The sequence below is a fragment of the Sus scrofa genome, chromosome 6 (assembly GCF_054392235.1).
Source record: "Sus scrofa isolate SSC_HxYL_T2T_F1_AM1 chromosome 6, Sscrofa_HxYL_maternal_Yorkshire_Landrace_v2.0, whole genome shotgun sequence".
Taxonomy (NCBI): domain Eukaryota; kingdom Metazoa; phylum Chordata; class Mammalia; order Artiodactyla; family Suidae; genus Sus; species Sus scrofa.
This window is the reverse complement of record NC_139388.1, coordinates 119,945,294-119,970,641: the sequence shown is the minus strand read 5'-3', so window position 1 is coordinate 119,970,641 and position 25,348 is coordinate 119,945,294. Positions and strand designations below refer to the sequence as shown.

The 25,348-nt window shown below is 43.2% G+C and overlaps 1 protein-coding gene and 2 long non-coding RNA genes across 3 annotated transcripts in view; 1 reads left to right on the top strand and 2 right to left on the bottom strand.

The window, feature by feature from the left end:
- The first annotated feature begins 1,949 nt into the window (after window positions 1-1,949).
- On the top strand, window positions 1,950-10,685 carry LOC146402791 (uncharacterized). Its single transcript, XR_014807828.1, has 3 exons — window positions 1,950-2,142; window positions 2,597-2,900; window positions 7,802-10,685. It is a non-coding gene; the product is annotated as an uncharacterized LOC146402791 (long non-coding RNA).
- A 3,034-nt stretch (window positions 10,686-13,719) lies between these two features.
- Window positions 13,720-15,294, bottom strand: LOC146402790 (uncharacterized). Its single transcript, XR_014808655.1, has 2 exons — window positions 14,753-15,294; window positions 13,720-13,918 (listed from the first exon to the last, which is right to left on the bottom strand). It is a non-coding gene; the product is annotated as an uncharacterized LOC146402790 (long non-coding RNA).
- A 4,874-nt stretch (window positions 15,295-20,168) lies between these two features.
- The window catches only part of DSG2 (desmoglein 2), a 54,093-nt gene continuing 48,913 nt past the window's right edge, over window positions 20,169-25,348 (bottom strand). Inside the window, exon 15 of the mRNA XM_003356392.5 lies at window positions 20,169-23,476. Coding sequence (XP_003356440.1) covers window positions 22,454-23,476 — 1,023 coding nt within the window. The 3' untranslated portion in view covers window positions 20,169-22,453. The remainder of the gene's footprint in view (window positions 23,477-25,348) is intronic.

The window sequence follows — 25,348 nt, the reverse complement described above, 5'->3', positions numbered from 1 at the left end:
GGGCTGTGGAGACTGTCACACATTTCCCAATCCCCCTGCTGACTCAGCCCTGTCTCTTCCTTTTACTTGGGGGCTGAGGCTGGCAAAATTCTCATGTTCTATTTGCTTCTATTTTTATATACCTGCCTCTCTTCTCACCTCTATTTGCTTCCTTAAAAGAAGAACCTGCTAGAAAGAACTCTGAATAGCCATAGTAGTGAGGGCAATGAAGGTTGTTTCAAGCCATTAAGTTTTCCTTTGATTGTTACTTTCTATCCTTTTTGATTATCTTAGTCCCCATTACATGGAAATAAAAATAGGTTTCTGCAGCCTTTTGTGAATAATTTTGGGGGTGATGGAATTAAAAGACCCCTTGCTTTAGTTGCTAATATTGAAAAGAGGGAAAAAAAAAGAAGAAAAAAAAAGAAAAGAAAAAAAAAAAAAGGAGTTCCCGTCATGGCGCAGTGGTTAACGAATCCGACTAGGAACCATGAGGTTGCGGGTTCGGTCCCGGCCCTTGCTCAGTGGGTTAACGATCCGGCGTTGCCGTGAGCTGTGGTGTAGGTTGCAGACGCGGCTCGGATCCCACGTTGCTGTGGCTCTGGCGTAGGCCGGTGGCTACAGCTCCAATTGGACCCCTAGCCTGGGAACCTCCACATGCCGTGGGAGCAGCCCAAGAAATAGCAAAAAAAAAAAGACAAAAAAAAAGAAAAGAGGGAAGGGATTGAGGTGAGAGAAGGCAATCATGAAATGAGGCAGACTCTTTCTAGTATTATAGAGGAAAGGGACCTGGGGACACGCATATTCTAATGAGCCACGTGAGAAAATGCACACATATATGTGTCTACACTTGTAAGCCCAAATGTTCAGGTACAGTTTAATGCTTGGAAATAAATACATATAGGACCCCAACAGGGGTGGGATAGAGGGAGGGGATGGGGCTGTGGCAGGTGGAAGGTGGACTTAGCAAAGGCCAACACTCACAACAACTTGACATTGGTTCCTGGAGCAGAGAGGCAGAGTAAACCTTGGACAGACCTACATGCCACCCTGTGGCAGGAACAAGTTTGGTACAGGTGATGGGGAAATATTTGATGGCCTGGCCCTGTTCTCTGCCCAGATAAAGATGGCAGGATGATCTCTGTCCACATGTATTTAATGTCAGAGCTGAAGCCAAGACTGAGGTCCTCAACCAAGAAGGATGATTAACAAAATTCACACCCCAAGATTCTTCATACTTTTTATTGTGAAGTGTCTGCATGCACAAGCTCAAGGCCAATTGGATGCCTTGATTATAACTTATAAATAATGACTGGAATTAGTGTTTATCTTTGAAATAGACAGCAGTGAAATTCTCAGCTGTGCCAACAGTGAAAATGCGATTACATTCTCCATACTGATAATGATGGCCTTTAGCATGAAGGAGGATAAGAATTATTTGCTGAATGCATTACCCATTGATATTAGTGTTGCTGCAATAATGACTGCCAAAGACCACCATGCAAAAAAACGCTTGATTGGAGTTGAGCCAGAGAATGTCAAAGACTCAAATGAATTTGATATTATTCCTTCTCTAGGCATTGATTTCTTCTTGGTACTATACCTAATTTTCAAAGTTCCATCTTTTATGGTGGACAAACATTCAACTCTAAGGAATCACATAAGAGAAAGTGCACTGTAAATTTAGAAAAATCCCAGGAGGCTTTACCATACACAGTCTTCTGGGCAAACCCCAAACCCCATGGTCTCCATTTATTCTTTTGGTGCCTATGAGTGAAGCAGGTGGAACAGGTTTGTTGGGTGTAGGTGGCCTGTCAGTATCAGGCCCCAGGGCAGGAAGTCACATGAGGTTCAAGGATGCTCAGAGCAGGAATTGGAAGCCACATTGAGAAGGAGAGCAAAGGTCAAAGTGTGTTAGTTCCTCCAAGGCCCATGGCCAATGTAACAGACCAGCTGGCCAGCAAATCTTTGACAAGAAGAAGCAACCAAGCCGAGACTCAGCAGAATATGACCAGAAGGAGAGGAAAACATGAGGCCCAGGGCAGACTGTTGGAGGCTTTGTAAGGGGAGGCTTCCTCAGATGTCCTAGTTTAGTTAAAGAGTCTGTGAAGGGCAGTGGATACCTTGCAAAACTGGGAAGGTTAAGGTGGTATCGAGCTTGGGGTGAGTCTGTGTGGAATGGAGCCTGATCGAGGGTGGCTTAAATTGCATGTGCTCATCTGCTTGCCTACGAGGGGTTGAGACCTGGGTGGGTGCGGGCTGTCTCCGCTCTTTGTGGTACCCTTGCTCGGGGCCAAACTTCCCTGTGACTTGCTTGGCTTTCCCTGAGGGCTGTCAAGTGTCCACAACACCAGTGCTCATCTTGTCTTCAGAGAGCAGCAATCTGAGCAGAAGAAGGGTACTTCTGTTTAGTAGGAAGAAAAGCCTTTTCCTGACTTTCCCTCTGAGCATGTTAGCCAGGATGGGGGCACCAGCCCTGGACCTGGCCACCAGGGAGGGCAGTAACTCTGGGGTCTGGCATTTTCAGCTTTTATCAGCCAGAAAAGAAGACGGTCCAAGGAATGGTGATTGTGAAGGCAAATAACGGTGCCTGTTTTCATGCCCTGGACTTTTTTAGGTCTTGTTCAGCAAATATAAAGTTTGACCACATTGCCACTCCACATCTCAGCCAACCTGCTTGATTATTCTCCACCACGGTTGCAATAGGAGTTCCTGTCGTGGCTCAATGGATTACAGACCCGACCAGTAAATATGAGGACATAGGTTCGAAACCTGGCCTTGCTCAATGGGTTAAGGATCCAGCGTTGCCATGAACTGCAGAGTAGTTTGCAAACACAGCTTGGATCTGGTGTTGCTGTGACTATGGCCGGCAGCTGCCACTCTGGTTTGAAGCCTAGCCTGGGACCTTCCATATGCCACAGGTATGGCCCTTAAACATTTTTTTTTTAATTTTTAAAAGAAAGAAGAGTTATAGTTGCACCCAAATTATTCCTAAGAACCCTAAATATGAGCCAAACAGGAAGCTGGTGTTCCCCATGCTTTAGCTTCCCTCATCCTGCTGCTGTCTGTGGAGTGACTGGAGAAGGAGGACCTGGTTGAGAAGTCTGTGCTGAGGGAGAATAAGGGTTTGGGAAAAGGGTTGGTATCAGTGATGGAACATGGGTGGAGCATGAACTCTATCACATGACAACTAGTCCATTTCTAAAATGTTATTTTGTATCAGATCTGCTCTCACAGGCAGCTGTTGCCCTGGCTTTCTCTGAATTCAACCGATTTTATTCAACACTGCTCTGCGTGCATGTATCTCATAAGCTTAAAGCTGTTTTGTAGCAGGACTGAAAGGTATACACAGTGTGCTGAATTGTTCTAGAGCCACCTTTGCTACTTGAAGAATGAACAGAATCTCCCGTGGATTTCAGGGCCCCCGACCCTCTATGGCCTAAGTTAGAGCGCCAACAGAGACAACTGTGTGGGATTTGAGAAGCCGAAGGGACATAGTGGCTGTTTTGCTCTGAAGCACATTGCAAGCCAATATGGTGGCAGCCGGATGGGTGGTGTCCAGTGGCTTCAGCCTGTCTTTGCTGCATCCCTCCAGGATCTAGCTATTCTAGGTGATTGTTGGCTCATCTGAAGGACCATCTACCACGAGCCACGTGGCAGTGGATCTGCAGTGCTCCTCCCCCAACCACACACTCACAAGTGACACAAGTGACCAGCACTTGGCCAGCTCTGATCTGTCCACCCCACCAGCGCTTCAGGAGGCCTGGGCATGAGATTTCTCCAATTGTCTTATTTCCTCTTCCAGATTCTTGCTTTCTGAGCTCCTCCCACAACTGGGTTCAGATCCAGCGCCCCCGAGGCTGAATCTTATCCCATAACCTGCCTGGTGGCTCTCTTTTTCTGAACGCAGCTGGCAGAGACACATGCTACTCAGATGTGCATCAAGCTGGCCTTTGTTTATTTCCTCTAAGCCGTGTTTGGAGCCCCCATTTCTACCAAGGATAAAGGAATGTAGGATGCTACTTAAACTTGTCAAATTAAGGACATTCAGCCTATTATAGTTTATTTTATTTTATTTTTTAAATTTTATTTTATGATTTTTATTTTTCCATTATAGAAGCTTTATAGTGTCCTATCAATTTCTACTATACAGAAAAGTGACCCAGCCATATATATATTTCCCTCTCATTATCCTCTACTGGGTTCCATCACAAGTGACTGGATATACTTCCCTGTGCTACACAGCAGGATCTCATTGCTTATCCAGGCCAAATGCAATAGTTTGTATCTATTAACCCCAAACTCCCAGTTCATCCCACTCCCCCTGCCTTGGCAACCACAAGTCTGTTCTCCACATCCATGAGTTTCTTTTCTGTGGAAAAGTTCATTTTGGCATAGATTAGATTCCAGATGTAAGTGATATCATATGGTATTTGTCTTTCTCTTTCTGACTTACTTCACTTAGTATGAGGGTCTCTGTCTTTTATAGTTTAAAACACTTGTGTCTGGTTAACCTTAACTGTTTTGTATGTCCTTTCTTCCTTTTTTTCCTGGGTGCACTATTCCTGGGTGTGAGGGGGAATATCCCCAAATTCCTGGGGGGACAGCCCTCTCCTGGCATCTCCGATGCGGTGTGGCCAGACTGTCCCTAGAGGCTGTGTACCGCTCTGCCTTGAGGTGTGGCTAATTCCATATGGTCGTTTGGGCCAATGTGCTGGAAACTTCTGCTGGATTCTGAGGCTCCTGACATTTGCTTCCGCTAAGACAGCCACCCTCTCCAGCCTCGTCTCCTGACTCTGGGTCCCGCTGGCCTATCTGTCCTCTCATTATCCCCACGTCCTCCCCCCGGACCCTCCTGGTGTCCTGAATTCCGAGCCCAGGCTATGTGGGAATCAGGGCACCATCAGAACCATTTAGGGAGCTTTGAGAAGTTTAAGGAGAATCCACTGGCTGGAAGGAGGTTTCTAGAAGTCTTAGAAGGTGGAAGAGTAGAGGCAGCAGGAAGGGAGACATACCCCTGGGAAGGCAGGCACTTGAGATAGAAGCTTCTGCGGTGGAACAGTTCCTGGAGCTGACAGGCTCAAGGGCAGCCCCCAGGCATGGGGGTGGAATGAAATGGCCCGGAAACGGAACATGGGGGAAAGTTCCCTTCCTTAGTGGACATGTACCTTGTCCATGTGCTGAGGAGAGGCTTCGAGGAAGCCCCAGGATGTCCGGGGGGGTGGGGAGGTGGGGGGGTGGGCGGAGAGCAGAGGAAGCTCAGGAGAGTGGAATAGCTTGGAACTTTGTAAGTCAACCTTCTGAGTTTAAATCCTGGGTCTAAGGTCATGGTATATTGTTTCTTTGAGTCTTGCTTTCCCCGGGTGTTTAGTGGGGACACTGATGTCCCTTCTGACCAGGAAAGAGTCAGCAGGTTCTTGGTGTTCTGCATCCATCATTAGCCACATTTCAGCACTCAGCAGTTCACAGCCAGGAAGGAAAATTAGTAAAAAAAAAAAAAAAAGCACCACTGTATTTCCTTGAGCGGCTTCCTGGCACTTTCTTTGGATTTCTAGAAATCCAGACAGTATATGTGTTCATTGTACTCATGCCCACTTTTGGCCTTATGATCTCTTCTTAAAGCAAGAGGTCCATTTTATACTTTATGGTACTTTGAATCCAGGAAAGATATCAATTTACCGCCACTCCATGAAGGTGTAAGGAGACAGGACAATTTGATGTTCTTTTTTATCTCATTTTGCCTCTTGAGGGCGTGTCCATCTGCAGTTGCCCCATCACTCCATCTGCCCCATCACTCCTCAGCAGAGCTCCTCCCTCTCCCAGGGGAGATTAAGCAATAACTGAATTATAGTGGTAAACATTTAGCTGAAATCTTGAAGTGGTAAAATTAAGGTAGTTTTGAATGGACACTCATCAAAATGCAAATTTTCAAAAACTGGAAACTTCTGAACTTCACACACCATAAGCTGCTGAAGTATGTTCTTTACCCAAGATACTATAAACTCCTTGCCAGCAATAACCATGTTGTAAGGATCTTTGTATGTCCAGGACTTAGCCTAGTGCCAGACCCGGTAAAGCTCTAATGAATGATTTAAAAGTTGAACCTGGAGAAGAGAAAGGTCCATATGAGTTCATGATGCATGTCAAGTTAATAAAAAGCTAAGGAAAATCATAAGAAAAATAGATGTCTCCATTATGAAGAGTAAAAGAGAAGATTTACGTGAAACAGCCTGAGGAATTCCAGTGAGATTTAGGGAAGAACTTCCTGACACAGACACTGTGCCCACCCTGCCTCCCTTTCCTACTTTCATTGACCAAGAGGTTGCCTCTGAATGAGAAGATAGGTCTAGCTGACCTTCCAAGCTTGTTTCAGCTCTGAGACTGTGAATGTATTTTCCTCACTTACTGCGAATCACTGTTATTTTCTTCACTGCTGAAGGCTAGCCTTGAAAACATTTTTTGAAAATTTCAGACCATCTCATGGCTGATCTTTCCTGTCATGGGCTGGTGTGGATTTCTGCGGGTGTAGAAAACTGAGGAGCTTCAGAGTCTACCGAATGGCACAAGACCTCCCAGGGGTTGAGAGACGGAGCAAGCTGGGGACCCTCCCCACAGCCCAGAATCTGGTATCTTTTAAAGACCACATGTATTTTTATAATCTAAACAAACAAAGAAGACTTGTTTTGTACTGAAGGAAAAAAAACAAACAAGCAAAAAACACAAACCAAACCGACAACTTTCCCTGACCTTTAAAACCCCTGTAAGCCTCAAAGCTGTTGGCTGTATTTTGTAATAACTCTGATCTTTTGACTAAAAAAGAATGCTGATCAGTGCAAGGATGCCAACCTCCATTAGTTACCCGGTTGCTAAGTGATAGCTAAAGAGGATTAGCTGCTCGTAGATCACAGGTACATGGAAATTTCTGCCCTGGGCTTTTGTTCATAGTGATGAAAAATAGTTTAGAGTATTTGAGGAAAGAAAAAAAAAAAAAAAAACCCTCTTCTGTGTTTTTGGCTCTTGAATTTAAAGAGCCCTTCTCTGTCCCAACAAACCCAAAGATAGGAAGACACAATGAACAGATTTCTGAGGCCTGAAGTGCATCTCAGGCTTGGCTTTCTCTCTGTCATCATTTCTTGAGACAGGGCTGACTGTCTGATGATGCAGAAGGCAGGAAGATCAGCCAATTTTACATATTACATAACTGCGCTTTCGACCCTCAGTTTACTCATCCCTAAAATGGGAGAAAATAATGGGATGTCTCCTAAGGATTGTTGAGGGGATAAAAGCAGATTCGTATGGGAAATGTTTAATTGGCATCGCGTTTGCCCGTAGAGAGTACCTAGTAAATATTATTAGCATTTTTACCACAGTTACTAGTATTATTAGTATTAGTAATATGCCATTGTAACAGTGTCTCTCTGTGGCTTCGGGGTACTATTATTCCAAAGTGACGCACACATTTAGTTTCCTCTGTTAAAGACTGACTGCAGGTCCAAGTTTTGATCACGGCGCAGATCTCTCAGTAACCAAGGTCACTGCCTGTGAAAGCCCCGCCCTGAAGGGTGTGCGCATGCGCAGGCCACCCGCTTGGGTTCCCCTCTCTGCGAAGTGGGCAGCTGAGCCTGCTGTAGCTGACACACTCTGTCACAAAGGGTGGATGGGGCGGTGGGAATATCTGTTCCTTATTTCCTCTATCCCCGCAATTACGGAAAGTAAGAAGTATGGCCGTCTTGTCACTTGAAAGCGTCTCATGAATCCCCAGGAGGCACTGGACAGCGCTGATTTTTTAAAAATTTTAACCAGCTGTTTACCATTTTTGCAGGGTAAACAATTCTGTGACGAACATCCCTCTAGGCACATCTTGTCCTCATTGCAAGATTGTCTCCTGAGGTGAAATCTGAGGAATTGAGCTGCTGAATCTGATTACCTTTGGATGGATCATTAGCAGTATCACAACATTGACCCACCTGGTTTTACTCACCCCTGTTACCAGGGTCATGTCAGAGCTGGAAAGGAAGATGGATTCCTGTCCCTCTACATTCCTTCTGCTGCTTTTATAGTTTCTCTGCTTGTTTCTTCTAACTCATTGATCTGCATTTATGACTAAACATTACTGCAGGAAAAGAGAGAGAGACAGAGAGATTGTTCCTTTTGATTGTTGTCTTTATTTCTATTTCATCCCAGCTATTGTCTGTGGATAGGGTAGGTGGTCCCTAAACCATTTTCTAGTTCTTAGGAATATAAATCCTGCACTAGCAATAATAAGGTGGATTATATCTACCTTTTCTGAGAATGCTCTAGATTTTTCCCCTTCATTGCGAGGAACACTCCTGGATGAGGAAGCTCATCCCTTTGAAAAGCAAGAATCCTCATCTCTCTCTTTTACCACCCATTTGGCTGCTCTTACAGAAATCTGAGAATGCCTTGGGTGTCTTTTTCCTTCGATGTCCCCTTTTAACTAAGTACCTCCTTCCAGGTCTCTGTTTGAAATTCTCAGGGAAAGGAATTAACTGGACCGCTTACTTATCATCCTTGTATTTCGAGCAGATCTTCGAATCAGGCTATCTTGGGCTTCTAGGTAGCCTGTAGATAGATGGTTACTCTTGGGTTAAGAAGCCATTTTTCATCACCAGCTTTAAGTTGTATGTGTGTGTGTTGACTTAGATCGAGCTGCTATAACAGAATACCTTAGACAAGGAGGCTCATAAGGAAGTTACAAGCACAGATTTTTTTAAATCATAGTTCTGGAGGCTTAGAAGTCTAGGATCAAGGCACCAACAGTGTCTGGTGAGAGCCCAGTTCCTGGGTAACTTCACTTAGTGCCTTTAGTGCCCTCTGGAGTTCTTATAAGGGCACTAATCACATTCATGAGGGCTTCATCTGCATGACCTAATCGTCTTCCAAAGGCCCCCACCCCCAAATACATCACTGGGAGTGAGTTTTCAGTATATGAATTCTGGGGGCAGAGGCAGGGACACAAACATTTGGTCGATAGCAGGTGTGCATCACATGGAGTGGAAAGACCCCGTTGGTGTTCTGGAGCTCTAAGTGGGGTGTTTAGTATTCTGGAGACCTGTATAGGTGCCCTTGATCAAGGTTTCTCTTAGAGTGTCAAACCGGGGGAGATAAAACAGGACAAGAATTGCCAAGCATTTTGTAAAAAGGAGCTCCTGAAAATATCAAAATATTTACTCTGTGATCCAGCACTTACAATCCTAGTTATTTGCCCGAAAGAAATGGAAACATGGCCAGGAGACCTGAACCCAACAAAACAAAACAAAGCAAAAAATGGTCATAGTAGCTTTATTTTTGAGAACACGAAAATGGAAAACAGCCCAGGTATCCACTGAAATGAGAATGGATAAGCGACTTGGACATAAGGTATAATAGGATACTACTGCCAACAAAAAGAAACGTATTACTATATATTTTTTTGGTTTTTATTTTAGGGCCGTACCCGTGCCATGTGGAAGTTCCCAGGCTAGGGGTCTAATCTGGGCTGTAGCTGCTAGCCTATGCCACAGCCACAGCAACACTGGATCCTTAACCCACTAAGTGAGGCCAGGGATTGAACCCACATCCTTGTGGTTCTTAGTCGGGTTCATTAACCACTGAGCCATGAAGGGAAATCCAAGAAATGTATTGTTGATACACACAACACAGGTGAATCTCAAAAACATTATTCTGTCAAATATAAGCCAATAAAATAAAATTTTAAAAAACACAAACATTATTCTGAATGAGAAAAAATATGACTCCATTTACATGAATTTATAAAGAGGCAAAATGAAAAAAATTAAAAAATAATAAAAAAAAAAGGTGTAGCCTGTGTAGGAGGAAGCATTAGTATTTTCTGTTGTGATGATAATTTCTACATCTTGAAAGGGGTTTGGTTTACACAGGTGTTGTTTTTGTCAAAGCTTAGAAATATATACTTGGAGTTCCCGTCATGGTTCAGCGGTTAACGAACCTGACATGAGGATGTGCCATTGATCCCTGGCCTCTTTCAGTGGATTAAGGATCAGGTGTTGCCGTGAGCTGTGGTGCAGGTTGTAGACGTGGCTCGGCTCCCGCGTTGCTGTGGCTCTGGCGTAGGTTGGCAGCTATATCTCTGAATCGACCCCTAGCCTGGGAACCTCCACATGCCTTGGGTTCGACCCTAAAAGGCAAAAAAAATTAGAAAAAATTTGTATACTTAAGATTGGTACCTTTTTTACCTCAGAGGGGAAAAAAATGTAAACAAATCTTGAACTCCAGTTAAAGCTATGCCCACCGACATATTTCGGGGAAAATGTACTTATGCTATAATTTAATTTGAAATTCATATTTTGGGGAAAATGTACTTATGCTATAATTTAATTTGAAATTCATAAAAAAATGAGATGGATTGATGGATGGATGGAGAAATGGATGGGTAGACAGATATGTAATAAAAGAAGAATAGTAAATATTAATGGTGGAATCTGGTGATGGGAATATGGGTGTACTCTGAAAAGTCTTTCAAATTCGTTGCATATATGAAGTGTCCTAATAGAATGTTGGGGAAATATCTGGTGAGGTAAGGAATGCCATTCCATTCATTTCAATAGTACCGAGTGTAATTTAGGGTCAATTCAACAGCAGACAAAAAATAATTGAGTACCTGCCATCTATAAAGCACTGTGTTATGTACTGAAGACAGAATAATAAATAAAAAGTACTTGGCTCAGCTTACCTTTTCATAAGGGAGACCAAAGTGAAATCAAGTTGTCATGGGAACAAACATAGCTCAATGATTTTCTCGAACAGTCTAATTTCAAGAACTTTTATTATTTTTAAATGTAAGAGATTCCTTAATTACTCGGTTTTGTTTTGGTTGCTTAACTCCATAAGACTTGGTATATAAATGAATTCATCCATCGGGAAAATAATCTTCTGTCAAGTGCCGGTCTCCCAATTTTGTTTAGGGAAACATTTTGGCTATAATTATATCTGGCCTCTCTGTTTGTTCAGTGACCTTGTTGACATAACATTTAAAATTTACACCGAGGAAAGAGGCTCCAGAATACATGGAAAAATCAATGAACGTCAGAGGGAAAAAAAGGTTAATATTTAATGTTCACATGGGTTGGGGTTATTTTCAACTTTCCCCCGCCCTCTTCTTTAGTATTTCCCACCTGCAACCCATCCCCCACCACACCCCAAGGGCTCGTTCTAAACTCTGCTCATAAGATTGTCCTGCTTAGAAGTTTCCTGTGGCTCTTAACTGCATCGAGTCTGGGGCTGAGGACTTAACCTCCCCCTGTATCCCTACTTTCTGCCGTGTCCTCTGCATGTCATTTCTCAAACACTAGCCACCCTCGGCTCTGTGAGGTGAGCATTAAGCTGATCCCTGCTGACTTAATCTTTACTTTTCATGAAAAGCCCGCTTCTCTAAGAAGCCCCTTAGATATTCCCATCCCCAAGTTCATGGAGGAATTAATTTCTTCAAGCAGCCTTGGTGCTATCTTTGACATCTTGTTTATTACTGGGCTGTCTTGGTTTTCAGAAGATGTTTGTAACTACAATGACCACTACTGTGTCAACCCCTGAGGGGCAGAGGCTGGGTCTTACCTTTGAATAAACTTTAAAGTCACTAAAAGAGGCTCTGCCCATAGTGAGAAGGCAACAAATGTTAGTTTCATTGCATCTTGCTTTGCAGAAAAAATCAATATCTATTGGTAAATTAGTCCACACCAGGATGATTGTGTTATTTGTAAATTTGTTGGTCAATCCCTCCTCGAAAGGGCAGCATTTTTAATAGAATCAAAGTCTCATGACTGACCTTGAGAAAGACATTTTGTATTTCACCACAGAAGGAGCTGTACAGATTTTATCAGCCTTTCATAATCTGGGCTTCTTTCCTCAGGCACTCCTGAAGCATATCACACTTTATCTGGGAGGAGCACAGGTAGCAAAGGCAGATATTAGCCTTTGTGAGTTTGCCTTGCTTATGCCCTTGTTAAATTGCTTAATTTTTTTCTTTTAGTTTTGATACTTGGACTTTGCCTTCTTTTGCTGCATGCATAGTGCCATCTTGTGGCCCGAAGCATATGACACACATTTAGTTCAAAGGCGATGGTTTTGGGACATGCCCAGGAGAAATGTGCTTCTGTTATTCCACCTCTTTCTATGGTCCAGAGGATCTCCAAACAGAAAAACATGTCAATTACTACGAGGTGAATGTACACATAGTTTGCTGTAAGCCAACTCAACTTGGGCTTCATTCTAACAAAAGTCTATTTAGAAGTATTTATGATGTTTATATTTTGTGCATTTCCTCAACTTTTTCAGAGCAGTACCCCAAAGACTGTTTTTCCTTCCTCACCCCAATATTTTCCCGAAGAGAAAAAGGCCGTGTAAAAATGGGGTGACGGTAAGCATGGACCTTGGAGGGGCTGGGAATGACAAAGCTCGCGAAGACTGCAGCAGGGTCTAACTCAGAGGGTTGTGAAACCAAACTTTCTGCTGCAAGAAGCTGAAAGCAGTTGATATGGGAAGTGGGACTTCTGGGTTCCATCCTGATGTCAGCCTTGGGTAAGAGGACAGAATAAGGAAACAAATCTTTAATACAGTGAGTAAAATCTCTTGGCAATCCAAGCAACCAGAATATATAAAGAAACTCTGAAATAAACAGAAGAAATGTTGAGTCATTAAAAGTAGTTCCCATTATGCACTAAAACCTCCCTAGTTCTCTTTCTCTCAGAACCCTTCAGGCCCTTCTCAGAATTCACTGATTATGACTTTCTGATGATGGAGGTCCTGCCATGACGCAGTGGGTTAAGGATCTGACTACACTAGCTCCTAGCCACTGTGGAGGTGCAGGTTCAATTCCCGGCCTGGGGAACTTCCATATGCCTGGGTGCAGCCATAAGATTAAAAAAAAAAAAAAATTTGGAGTTTCCGTCGTGGCACTGTGGAAATGAATCCAACTAGGAACCATGAGGTTTCGGGTTCGATCCCTGGCCTGACTCAGTGGGTTAAGGCTCTGGTGTTGCCGTGAGCTGTGGGTAGGTTGAAAAGGCAGCTTGGATCTGGCATTGCTTTGGCTGTGGCGTAGGTTGGCAGCTATAGCTCCAATTGGACCCCGAGCCTGGGAACCTCCATGTGCCAAGTGTGTGGCCCTAAAAAAAAAAAAATTCTGTTGAGGACAAAAGTGGGTTTGTGATGCTGCACTTTAGTGGTTGCAAATTAAATGAAGGACAGACAGGTGAGACACTGACATCATTGATCACACATAGGTTTAGGAAATCAATATGAATATTTTGTTGGATTTTCCAAATTTTCAATTGTCTTGTTTGAGTGTATCACGAGAGGATACAGACCAAAGAGGCCCATTCCTGTTTTCAGTGACCTCAACTCCTGATGAGGATGGGGATAAGAAACAAGATTTACACACACAAAGCAATTAGAGAAATATAGAAAATAGTTTGTTTTTTCATCTTTTATCTGTATTTTGCCTTCCCCTCCCCTCCAACGAAGTATGTATAATGCAAGAAAATATTTTAGTAACACTTTAAAAATGTGGAAATGGGAGTGAAAGAAAGAAGGAGTTGAACCTAGCCAGGACATCTTCCAGAAAACGATAAATTCAGTAGACATTCTGGCTAGCAAATGACAACTTAAAAAAAATTAAATATTGATCATTTCTGCTAGTTAGAGATATGGGGGGGGGAGGCTATACCAGTGGTTTATGACAAAACAAGCAAATATTAAACCAAGTCTACAAAATGTACAAATATTTATTAACAGGCAGGTCCAGAAAGTCATTCAACATGATTTTGTAGCTCAGGGCCTTTCTGCTCTCAGCCCGAGTCACTTCTGACCAGCAGTCGATGCAAGGTCCATTCTGAGGCAGGCACCATCATGTTCAGATGCCAGGACGAGCCAGTATTGTGGTCCGTCAGCCGGCAGGAATCTCCTGGGAGTAGAAGCACATGGCACAGGTGAGGTTCTGGTGCTGCAGGAACTATGGGACCGGCGGGGTTGCCTTATTCTCATGCCACGTTCATGGACCTTCCTGTTGGATGGGAACGGTACACCCAGTGCCTAAACAATCACCAGTCTCAAAACCACTCGTTTGACCATTTAACCATTACATCTGTCCCTCATGCTAATGAGCAAATCTTCCAGTGTGGATTTTGGAAATGACATTTGAAGGGCTAAGTAATCCGAGTGGGCATTTCTGATTAAAAATCTTCAAACACTGACGTTCTTTTTGTGGCTCAGTGGGTTAAGAACCTGACTAGTATCCATGAGGCTGTGGGTTCAATCCCTGGCCTTGCTCAGTGGGTTAAGTATCCTGCGGTGTAGGTCACAGATGCAGCTCGGATCTAGCATTGCTGTGGCTGTGGTGTAGGCTGGCAGCTGTAGCTTCCATTCAACCCCTAGCTCAGGAACTTCTATATGCCACAGGTATGGCCCCAAAAAGAGAAGAAAAGAAAAAAAAAAAAGAATTCTTCAAACACCAACCACTCCCAGGAAACAAATTAGAATTAACATGTACACATGTTTATCACACATCTTACAATGAAGTGGTTTTGAAATGAATTATCTCGCAGACATCACAATAGAAGTCATAACGAAGAAGCAGATCACCATACGTTAAGGTCTTTATATAAATATTTTTTAAAACTAGAAGGGAAGAAGGAAATAATTTGCATGGACCTAAATTTAGACTACAAAAGAAAGCAGGAAAGGCCACTGAGCTAAGTACAAAAGCCTCAGAAGCAAGTAAGCAAAAAACACTCCTTACGTTCCCGTCGCGTGGCTCAGTGGAAACGAGTCCGACTAGGAAGCATCAGGTTTCGGGTTCGATCCCTGGCTTCACCCATTGGGTTAAGTCTCTGGTGTTGCCATGAGCTGTGGTGTAGGTCGAAGATGTGGCTCGGATCCTGAGTTGCTGTGGCTGTGGTGTAGGCCAGCGGCTACAGCTCCAATTGGGCCCCTAGCCTGGGAACTTCCATATGCCGGGGGGTGTGGCCCTAAAAAGCAAAACAAAAACAAAAACAAAAATACACTCCTTAGAATTAGTTCCACAGGCAAGAATGATCAGTCTTCCCCTCGCTTAGTGGAAGAGTTGTTTGTGGAGTTCGGGTTGCAGAGCCTCTGAGGAAACAGAAAAGCTGTGTGAAGCCTGCATCCAAGGCCACCTAGCTGGGGTGTTGGCTGCCATCGATGATCTTAGACCCTTCCTTTGGAAATTGTACAACCACATACATGCTTTGGTGTTATTGCCTCTGGTTGTGGCTAAAGGCTCCATAGCGACTCTGCAGTCTCTTCATTCAGGCTACTTTCAACTCAGGTTTACATTGTGTTACGGTTTCCAGCAATTTGTGTTAATTATTCACCAAAGAGTTGTTTGAGGAAATGCATGACTTTCATGGGAAAAAATAGTACAGATTTTCAAGCCAAGTCTGTTTGTTTACTAGGTGTTACGGGCTGAGTTCTGTTCCCTCAAAGTTCATCTGTTGAAATCCCAACTCCTATTACCTTGGAAGGTGACAATATTTGGAACTAAAGTGTTTTTTTGCTTTTGCCTTTTTTTCAGGGCCGCATGCACAACATATGGAGATTCCCAGGCTAGGGGTTGAATCAGAGCTATAGCTGCTGGCCTACACCACAGCCACAGCAACATGGGATCGGAGCAGCATCCTACACCACAGCTCAGGGCAACACTGGATCCTTAACCCACCGGGTGAGGCAAGGGATTGAACCCACATCCTCATGGATACTAGTTGGGTTCGTTAACCACTGAGCCCTGATGGGAACCACTGGAGCTAAAGTCTTTACAGAGGTAGTTAAGTTAAAATAAGGTCATGGGGCTGGGCCCTAATTCACCATGACTGGCATCCTTATAAGAAGGGGAAATATGGATGTAGACACATACAGAGGGAGAGGCAGGTGAAGATAAGGGAGAAGAGGGCCGTTGACAAGCCAAGGAAGGAGGCCTGGGAAGAAACCAACCCTGCTGACACCTTGACATCAGGCTTCTGGCCTCTAGATGTATGAAAAAATAAAGGTCTGTTGTTTAAACCCCCAGTCTGAGAGCTTTGTCATGGCAACCCAAGCAGACTAACACAACAGAATTTTTTATTTTATTTTTAATTTTTTTTTTTTTTTTTTTTTTTTTTTTTTGCTTTTTATGGCCATGCTCGTGGCATATGGAGTTTCTCAGGCTAAGGGTGGAATCAGAGCTGCAGCTGCCAGCCTACACCATAGCCACAGCAATGTGGGATCCAACCTGCACACAGCAACGCTGGATCCTTAACCCACTGAGCGAGGCCAGGGATTGGACTTGCATCCTCATGGATTCTAGTCAGATTTATTGCCAATAAGCCACGATGGGAACTCCCAACAGAATTTTTTAAAGGGGGTTTTTATGACTTTAAACATGAGCCATTGTTTAGCAGCTGAATGTCAGTGAGTGTCCCCAGGGAAGCAGATGAAAGTGAGGAAGGTTTAATGGATCGAATGCAAAAGGTGAGGCAGATGGGAGAATCCGAATAGGATGGTCTAGGATCCCAAGTTGGGCAATGTTTGAGGAGGGGACAGTCAACACCCACAGGCCTCCAGGTGCAGAGGGAGGAAGAGTGGGTTCTCAACTCAGAAATGGTGTTGCTGTGTGGAGCGAGATGCCTAGAAAGTGCTGGAAGAAGGAGACGGGAGGAAATGCCCTGACTTTATTTCTCTCTTTCTTGCAACCTCAGCCAATGCCTCCCAGTGGCCAAGTCAAGGCCAGATGACAAGGATGTCTGGGGAAGCAGCCATAGATTAGAGCCAGTGAGAAAGGGCAGAGAGTGACATGAAGGGGACATGGGGAATCTTCGGCCCACGGCTATCTGGATTTGTAAGAGGTACACATCACCCCTCATCTCATTTTCTCAACTTGGCTCATGGATTGGTGGAGCCTCTGTAGCTCGTCTATTTCCACTCACAAATGGGCTTGATAGAGTTTCAGAATACTCACGCCAATAATGCATGAGAGCCAACGGGGCGTATCAAGGTCAGTGACACAGCAAGATCCACAAAGAAAGTCCAAGGTTTATGTACATTGTGGAGTAGTAGAATATTTGAAGGTAAACTACAAGAAATTAAAGATGCATACTGTAATTTCTAGAGCTATGCTGTAAAACCAACCAACCAACCAAACAAACAAATATAAAACAAACTTTCCACAATGATAGAGACGGTCTGTTTGTGCTTTTCAGTTGATGGCTGCTCACCGCATAGAATGTAGCCCTAGAATCTCAAGGGCAAGTTGAAATCTTAAAAAAGAGAAAAAAACAGAATTTTTCCTGGCGCAAAAAGAGAAACTTTCCCTCCCTTTATCCCTTCCTCTACTTTGGAAAACTTGTAACTGTTAATTCTTTCTCTATCCCTTTCAGATGGTGTATCCATCTTTTTAAAACTAAATGCGTCTTTTGCCAGCTTTACAAGCAGGGATGTCTTAAGGACGTCTTAAGGACATAGGAACCATCTCTTTCAAGCTCAAAGAAGAAAGCACTTGTAGCTCCCCCTTTCCATGAGTGGCTAGCTCCAAATCTTTCACTAGCCACCTGTTGTAGATACTAGAAATTTTATTTCTTTGGATAAAGCAATCAACAAACACAATGGCCACGTCAATTACCAGGTGAATTTAAGATGAGTCATGTAAGAAAGCCATGCTGACAAGTCCTGTTTGTGGACAAGTTGTTGTTTCTCTTGTCAACAGGCATGTAATTGGTTGTGTCTGACTTGCTACTTAAAGAGATGAGATTTATTTCTCTCTTTGCAATTTCTTTTTGGGTTGCCTGTGATACACATCATGTTCTGGCTTAAAGCTTATTCAATAATAAATCTGTTCTCTTTCTCTTGTACTTTTGTGAGAGTTTCTCTAGGTTGGCAGGATTTTTTTTTTTTTTTTTTTTTTTTTTAATGGCTGCACCCATGGCATATGGAAGTTCCCAGACTAGGGACTGAATCCGAGCTGCAGCTATGACCTTCACCACAGCTGCAGCAACACTGGATCCTTAACCCACTGCACTGGGCCAGGGATCAAACCTGAACCTCTGCAATAACCCAAGCTACTGTAGTAGGATTCCTAAATCACTGTGCAACAGTGGGGATTCCAGAAGATTTTGTTTTTAATTAGAGTTCCGCAAGAGCAATCAGTGAAAAAAATAAACATGAGGAAGTATTGTAAAAAGTCAGTGGAAGAGGAGTTCCCATCGTGGCTCAGTGGAAACGAATCAGACTAGCATCCATGAGGATCCCAGGCCTCACTCGGTGGGTTAATGATCCAGCACTGCCATAAGCTGTGGTGTAGGTCACAGACGTGGCTTGGATCCTGTCTTGCTGTGGCTGTGGTGTAGGCCAGCAGCTACAGCTCTGATTCAGCCTTTAGCCTGGGAACCTCCATATGCCATGGACCTAAAAAAAAAATCAGTGGAAGAGCTACAAGCGGAATTCTAGAACAGGCAAACACACAAAGGAAGGCAGAAAAGAAAGAGCAGAGAAATAAAAAGAGATTGGACCAAGAGAAAACAAATACCAAGATGGTAGATTTAAACTCATCCCTATGAATAGCTGCTGTAAATAGATTAAAACTTTCCATTTAAAGTCAGAAATTGTTAAAATGGGTAAGAAACCAAGGCCTAACTGATATTTATGAGAAACATACACTATAAAAGCACAGACAGGTTGCGAATAAAAGCATCAAAAAGATATAACCATGCGAACAGTAAACATAAGAGGGCTGGCTTGGTGACATTAATCATAAGCGAAGCAGATTTCAAGACTAAGAATATAACCAGAGACAGACATTGCAGGATAAAAGGGTCAATTCTTTGGAAAGACACAATATTGCTAAATGTATTTGGACCTAACAAGCAGGAATAACAAGTTTCAAAATACAAGAAGCAAACAGAGAGCGAATTAAACCACAATCAGTTGAACATTCCTCTCTCAGCAATTAATGGAAAAAGTAGACAAAACATCAATAATGATATTGAGGATCTGAACTAAACTAACAGTGAAATTCTGGGCTATTACAGAGGTAAGATTTGATCATCTGACAGTTGTTAGCTGAAACACCTCATTTCTGGGTGATCCTTGATAAGCAACATCTTATAGCATAAATTTTGATGTTGCAGTGATTAGAATGTGATCTGAAGTGATTCATGATGTTAATCAAGACTTGCTCTCATGTACCATGTGGGGTGGGAGCATTGGGGTCACAGAAGTAGAACAGTCTTCATGCCTTAGGATGTCTTCAAACTTTTTTATTATTAAAGTATAGTTCATTTACAATGTTGTGTCAATTTCTGCTGTACAGCAAAATGACCCAGTCATACATACATATCCATTCTTTTTCTCACATTATCCTCCATCATGGTCTATCCCAAGAGACTGGATATCGTTCCCTATGCTGTATAGTAGGACCTCATAGCTTATTTATGTAAATGTAATAGTTTGCATCTACTAACTCCTAGTCCAACCCACTCCCTCCCCCTCCCCCTTGGCAACCACTCTATGTCTGTGAGTCTGTTTCTATTCTGTAGATAGGTTCATTTGTGCCATATTTTAGATTCCTCATATAAGTGATTTTGTGTGGTCTTTGCCTTTCTCTTTCTGACTTTTCTTAGAGAACCTCTAGACATACCCATGTTGTGAAAGATTTATTAATGTGACACTAGGCAGAGATTCTGATCTTTTTCCCTTGTAAACTGTAACAATCAACTAAAACAGCCTCTCAGCAATGGTTGAATGATCCCATCTCTTGGGGTCAGATGTGCCAGCCTCCTTCAGCTACATCCACACGTTCTTCCACTGTTACTCTGCGGGCAAATTTCCCTAGAAAAATGTTGCCAGACTTGGCAAAGAGCCACACAGTGTCCCGTTAAATCTGCATTTCAGAGAACAGATAGTTTTTCATTCTGGGACATATGTATATTTAAGAACTGTTCATTACTAGTCTGGAACGAAAACGTAACAGGGCCTTCTTGCATTCTACCCCACTTTGGAAGGAAAATGCGTTCTTCTGCGGAGGCTGGCTGAGCTGGATGCAGGCAGTTCTAATTAAAATACCGAAGTCCAACAAACACCTACCTTCAGAAGGTTGTTTCCTCCTTGACCACCAGCAACATTCCTTGTAAAATAGGATGGGGCAATAAAAAATCTGGGCAAAGCACTGCTCAAAAGGTCACCTTTTTATTTAAATATTTTGATGGTAACACATACAAATACAATGTTTCTCCCGAGGAACAAATGTAAAAACTAACACAAGTCACCCTTTCTGGTATAAAGAACATTTAGAAAATGTGATGACTTTATATTCAGGAGACAGGTTAGGTTTTTCCAGCCTGCCGGAGGAGGACGTTGAAGACCCAAGTTTTGTTTGGAGTACGTAGGTCATATTCACATTTTCATGTAGTATTGCTATTCCTGTTGCAGACTTGGCAAAAAATAACTACTAAGTCTATGCCAAAAAAAAAAAAAAAAAAAAAAAGCAACAACAATCATTAAGTAGAGTAAAAAATTTAGAGTACAGAGCAATGACCTCCATTTTGGCCACAGACTTAACAGTGTCTAAAAATATCTGCCTTTTATTTATACAAATCAGTGAGTAAAAAAAGTATACATTGTTTGCTTATGCATAATTCAAGTCAACAATATTTTTAAAACTGTGCTACAAAATGAATTTTTAGAGATTCATTTTTCCTAGCAAAATATCTTGAACATTCACTAAATTACTGCCTTTCAAATTTCTGGAAATTATTTTGTGGTGGAGAATATATAAATTACTACTGATATGCACTTTGAAACCTGAAATGGATTCTTTCTTCAAGGGGCAATAAGAATTCCCTCTGTTTATTGTCAAACACCTGAATCCCTTTTCAAAAAGAAAGGCAAGCTGCTGTTCAAATTCAGGTTAGTTATATAGTATTTAATACTCAGGGAGTAAGCTATGACCAGCTAGCCAATGACTTTTGAGACATGGGATAAATCATAATTTTAAACTCATAATTATAAAAATTACAGGGTCTTTCAATATTTTTTTTTCAATTCTAGTTAAAAGGGAATGGCTTCTGAAATTCAGTTTAATTCTACAAATATTGATTTGGCACACCCATAGTCGGCACTGAGGATAAATAGCAGGGGAATAGGCACAGTTTTTTAACCACAGTGTTCATAGTTAATATAGCTGTACTAAATTAGAAGATAATGTGTCCTGAGGGTTTTTTTAAAAATAGTATATTATTACTATAAAAAATAAACTATATTTATGAGTTTTGCCCTGGATTATTCCACTGAATTTGAAGTACTTAATATTTTCATGATTATTGAGAGACAAAGGGAAGGTATAATGCTATTTTGAAGGTCATACAACACACACACACACACACACACACACACACACACATGCTCAGAGTCACATGTATGGACACACATACACTCACACACAGTTACATGCACAGAACCACACAATGTGTGTTCTTACCATGTTAGTGTTCTAAAATTCAATTGCTGGAATTCCCATCGTAGCTCAGTGGTTAATGAACCAGATGAGCATCCATGAGGCTGTGGGTTCGATCCCTGGCCTCGCTCAGTGGGTTAAGGATCCAGTGTCTCCATGAGCTGTGGTGTAAGTCGCAGACACGGCTTGGATCCCACTTTGCTGTGGCTGTGGTGTAGGCCAGTGGCTACAGCTCTGATTGGCCCCTAGCCTGGGAACTTCTATATGCTGTGGTTGAGGCCCTAAAAAGACAAGACAAAAAAAAAAAAAAAAAAAAAAATTAAATTAAATTAAATTAACCTTACATGAACTGAAGGGGCTCTTGGCTTAAGGAAACCAAACAAACAGAACTGGTTACTTGGACTGTGTTATGTATCTTTGGATAAATGAATTGTTGATAATTTCCTAGGTATAGGGAAGTATGGGCTAGAAGAGTAATGTTAAATGACAATGAGGTAGGCAAAGCGGCCCACTCAGTGCTGTGGGTGGCTCTACTGGATGGCTCATGAACTATTCAGTCGATAAATTCTTTTTTTTTTTTTTTTTGGCTGTGGAAGTTCCTGGGCCAGAGATCAAACCTGTGCCATGGCAGTGACAACACTGGATCCTTAACCCACTGAGTCACTGAGGAATTCCAGTACTTTGATACATTCTCAGAAGCCAGATTTGCTCTATTTAACTTGCTTTGTGAATATGGTTTGGCCACAAGTCACTAAAAGGCACCAAAGGCACAGCATCACCATCATGCCCTCAGCCAGTCCTGGGGCATTTCTGAATTGCACTCCTAGAGAGGAGACAGTAAGGTTCTCTGCATTTTAGTGACTGAGAAGAAGTTTAAGCCTAAGGTATTATGTGCTTTAAATGTTTGTGAGGGTTATGAAAACCAGGTCCTTTGAAAACAGGAAATCAGAAATCAACGCTGCTAGCTACACTCTGGGTCAGAGTGTGGCCGACGGCTGATTAGGAGTAAGCATGCTGGATGGTGCTATGCTTGGTGACTTTGGTGGAAGATGCGGTTATGGTATGATTAGAATGACCAGGCTCCTCGAAGCCCAAGTTGGGCAGAGGGCCTGGGACTCTGGTTCCAGAGACCACAGTCTTTTTGGTAGTTACAGAGGTTTCAGTGGGAATCTGGTAGCTAGACTGCAGAGTGGAGGCGGGGCTTAGCACTCTTTCTGTCACTGTCATGTTCTGTCCTATGGCTACACTAGGCACAGCCATCGGGGGTTGCAGGCTGGAGCTGGGGGTAAGGAAGCGCTCTCTCTCCCTCACCATGACATAGTGGGCATCCGGGAGATGCCCAGGGCCTTCCAGAGGGCCAGATGTGCCCCCATCAGGCTGGATCACTCTCTCGGTGACCACCACGTGACCCTCACTGGCGTACTGCTGATCTAGCAAGGAGGAAGCTGGGGCATAGACCCGCTCCGTCACGATCAGGCCCTGAGACTGGTTGGGGCCCAGGATCACAGTGCTTGGTGGCAGAGTGGAGCCCGTGGCATAGGACGTTTCTGTCACTATCATGTTGCCAGAAGCCAATGGATCAGAAAGTGGTGCGGCTATTGTTTGACCCTGCCTGGAAGATACAGACTTTTCAGTGATTATTTCCTGAGTTAGTTTCTCTGTGTTTACTTCAGGCAAAGGTTTGGGAACTTGGAAGCTGCTACCAGAGGAATAAGCATTCTCGGAATTAACCCTGGTTTGCTCATAAAGTGAACCGGAAGGTGCCTGCCCACTGGTTTCTCTCACAGCTTTTGGCCTCTGCTCCATTTCTGCATCCATCTCTATTTTTTGACCCAAACAAACTTCAGCAAGAGTCTTGAATTTCAATCCTAAGTCATCTAAGAAGCGGTCATCCAGCTCTCCTTCAATAAAACTGCAACAGCCAATGGAACCCTGGAGAGATTCAGTTTCTTCCTGAGAATAGACCAGCAGGCAGTCTTTGGCTATGTGAATGTCATCTTCCTCAGTGTAAGAGGCAACTTTCTAAACCGGAAACAAAACAAGTGTACAATGAGTGACGCACAGCATTTAAGAACAAGCCTCTAGATTCCTGCCCCAAAGGCATAACCTCAAGTCTAGTTACAAGGAACCATTAGGGAAACACACATTTAAGGACATCCTACACCAGGACTGGCCTATAGTCTTAAACTAATATTAACATCATGAAAATTGAAAAGGCAGAGGAGGAGTTCCTGTCGTGGCTCAGCGGTAACAAACCCAACTAGTATCCATGAAGATGAGGGTTTGATTCCCGGTCTTGCTCAGTGGGTTAAGGATCTGGTATTGCCACGAGCTATAGTGTAGGTCACAGCCACAGCTCGAATCCCGAGTTGCTGTGGCTGTGACATAGGCTGGCAGCTGTAGCTCTGATTCGACCCCTAGCCTGGGAACTTGGATATGGCATGGGTGCGGCCCCAAAAAGACCAAAAAAAAAAAAAAAAAGAAGAAGAAGGAAAGAAAAAAAAGAGAAAAAAAAAGGTAGAGAAGACAGTTTCAGATGGAAGGAGACGAAAGTGTCATGACAACTAAATGGAAAGGAGTGTCCTGAACTGGGTCCTAGACAGGAAGGACAATGACTATGAAAGATAGTATTGGGATAATTGGTTAAACTGGAATACAGAATGTGTCTCTGTTAAATCTCTGTGCTGTGGAGACGTAAGAGGATGTGCCTGTGCGTGTAAGACAGAAGAGAGAAAGCAAAAAGCAAATGTAGCAAAATGTTAATATTTGGGTAATCTGGTAAAGAGTATAATGGGAGTTGGAAACTTCTTGCAAATTTTCTGATGAGTTTGAAATGACTTTCAAATTAAAAGCTGTGCACACATGCATCAGCAAGACTGATTCGTGCAGGACTAGAGCAGAAAGGGAAAAATGTATTGAAATAAAACTAACAGCACCAGAATGGAGCCTGGCCGAGAGACGGAAAAGGGACCAGCTAATACCTGGGGGCAGGCAGACAGCAGGAAAGAAAGGAGTGTAGGAGGGAGCAGAAGGTGGGAAAGCAGTCGTGCAGAGAGGAGGGCACAGAAACGAACTGGCTGCTCGGAATCCCATCACCAGGCGTGGCCTTGCTCTCAATAAAGGCTCCTCACTCTTGATTCTAGGCATGAGCTCCCTGACTGAGCCTGTTCATCTTTCCTGCAACTCTCCTAATTTTTTGTGAACCACCTCAGCAGTGAAAGAGTACCCTCTTTCAGAGGACAAAATTTAAGTGGATGCAATAGATTGCATCTTTTATTTTCTGTTAAAATATAGTTGATTTACAATGTTGTGCCAATTTCTGCTGTACAGCAAAGTGACTCGTCATATATATATGCTCTTTTTTGGGGGTCTTTTTTTCTTTTTAGGGCTGCACCCGTAGCACATGGAAGTCCCAGGCTAGGGGTCGAATTGGAGCTGTAGCCACCGGCCTACGCCACAGCCACAGCAACTCTGGATCCGAGCCACGTCTGCAACCTACACCACAGCTCATGACAATGCTGGATCCTTAACCCACTGAGCGAGGACAGGGATCGAACCTGCAACCTCATGGTTCCTTGTCGGATTCGTTTCCCTTGTGCCACAATGGGAACTCCCCCTGTTCTTTTTTTTTATTTTTTTATTTTTATTTTTTTATAATAGTACTTTTCATCATGATCCATCCCAGGAAATTGCACTTTCTGCCTCACTGGCAGCAGCTTGGTCATGTGACTCGCTCTGGCCAATGAAATGTGAGTGGGAAAAGGCAACCACTTTGAGGGTTCTGTACTGCTGTTCCTTGCACCCCAAGAACAGGAGCTTCCCGGGCCCAGCCTGCCTTTTTGGTCTGCACCTTGGAACGAGGGCCACACGGAGCACAGCAGAGCTGTACCACCA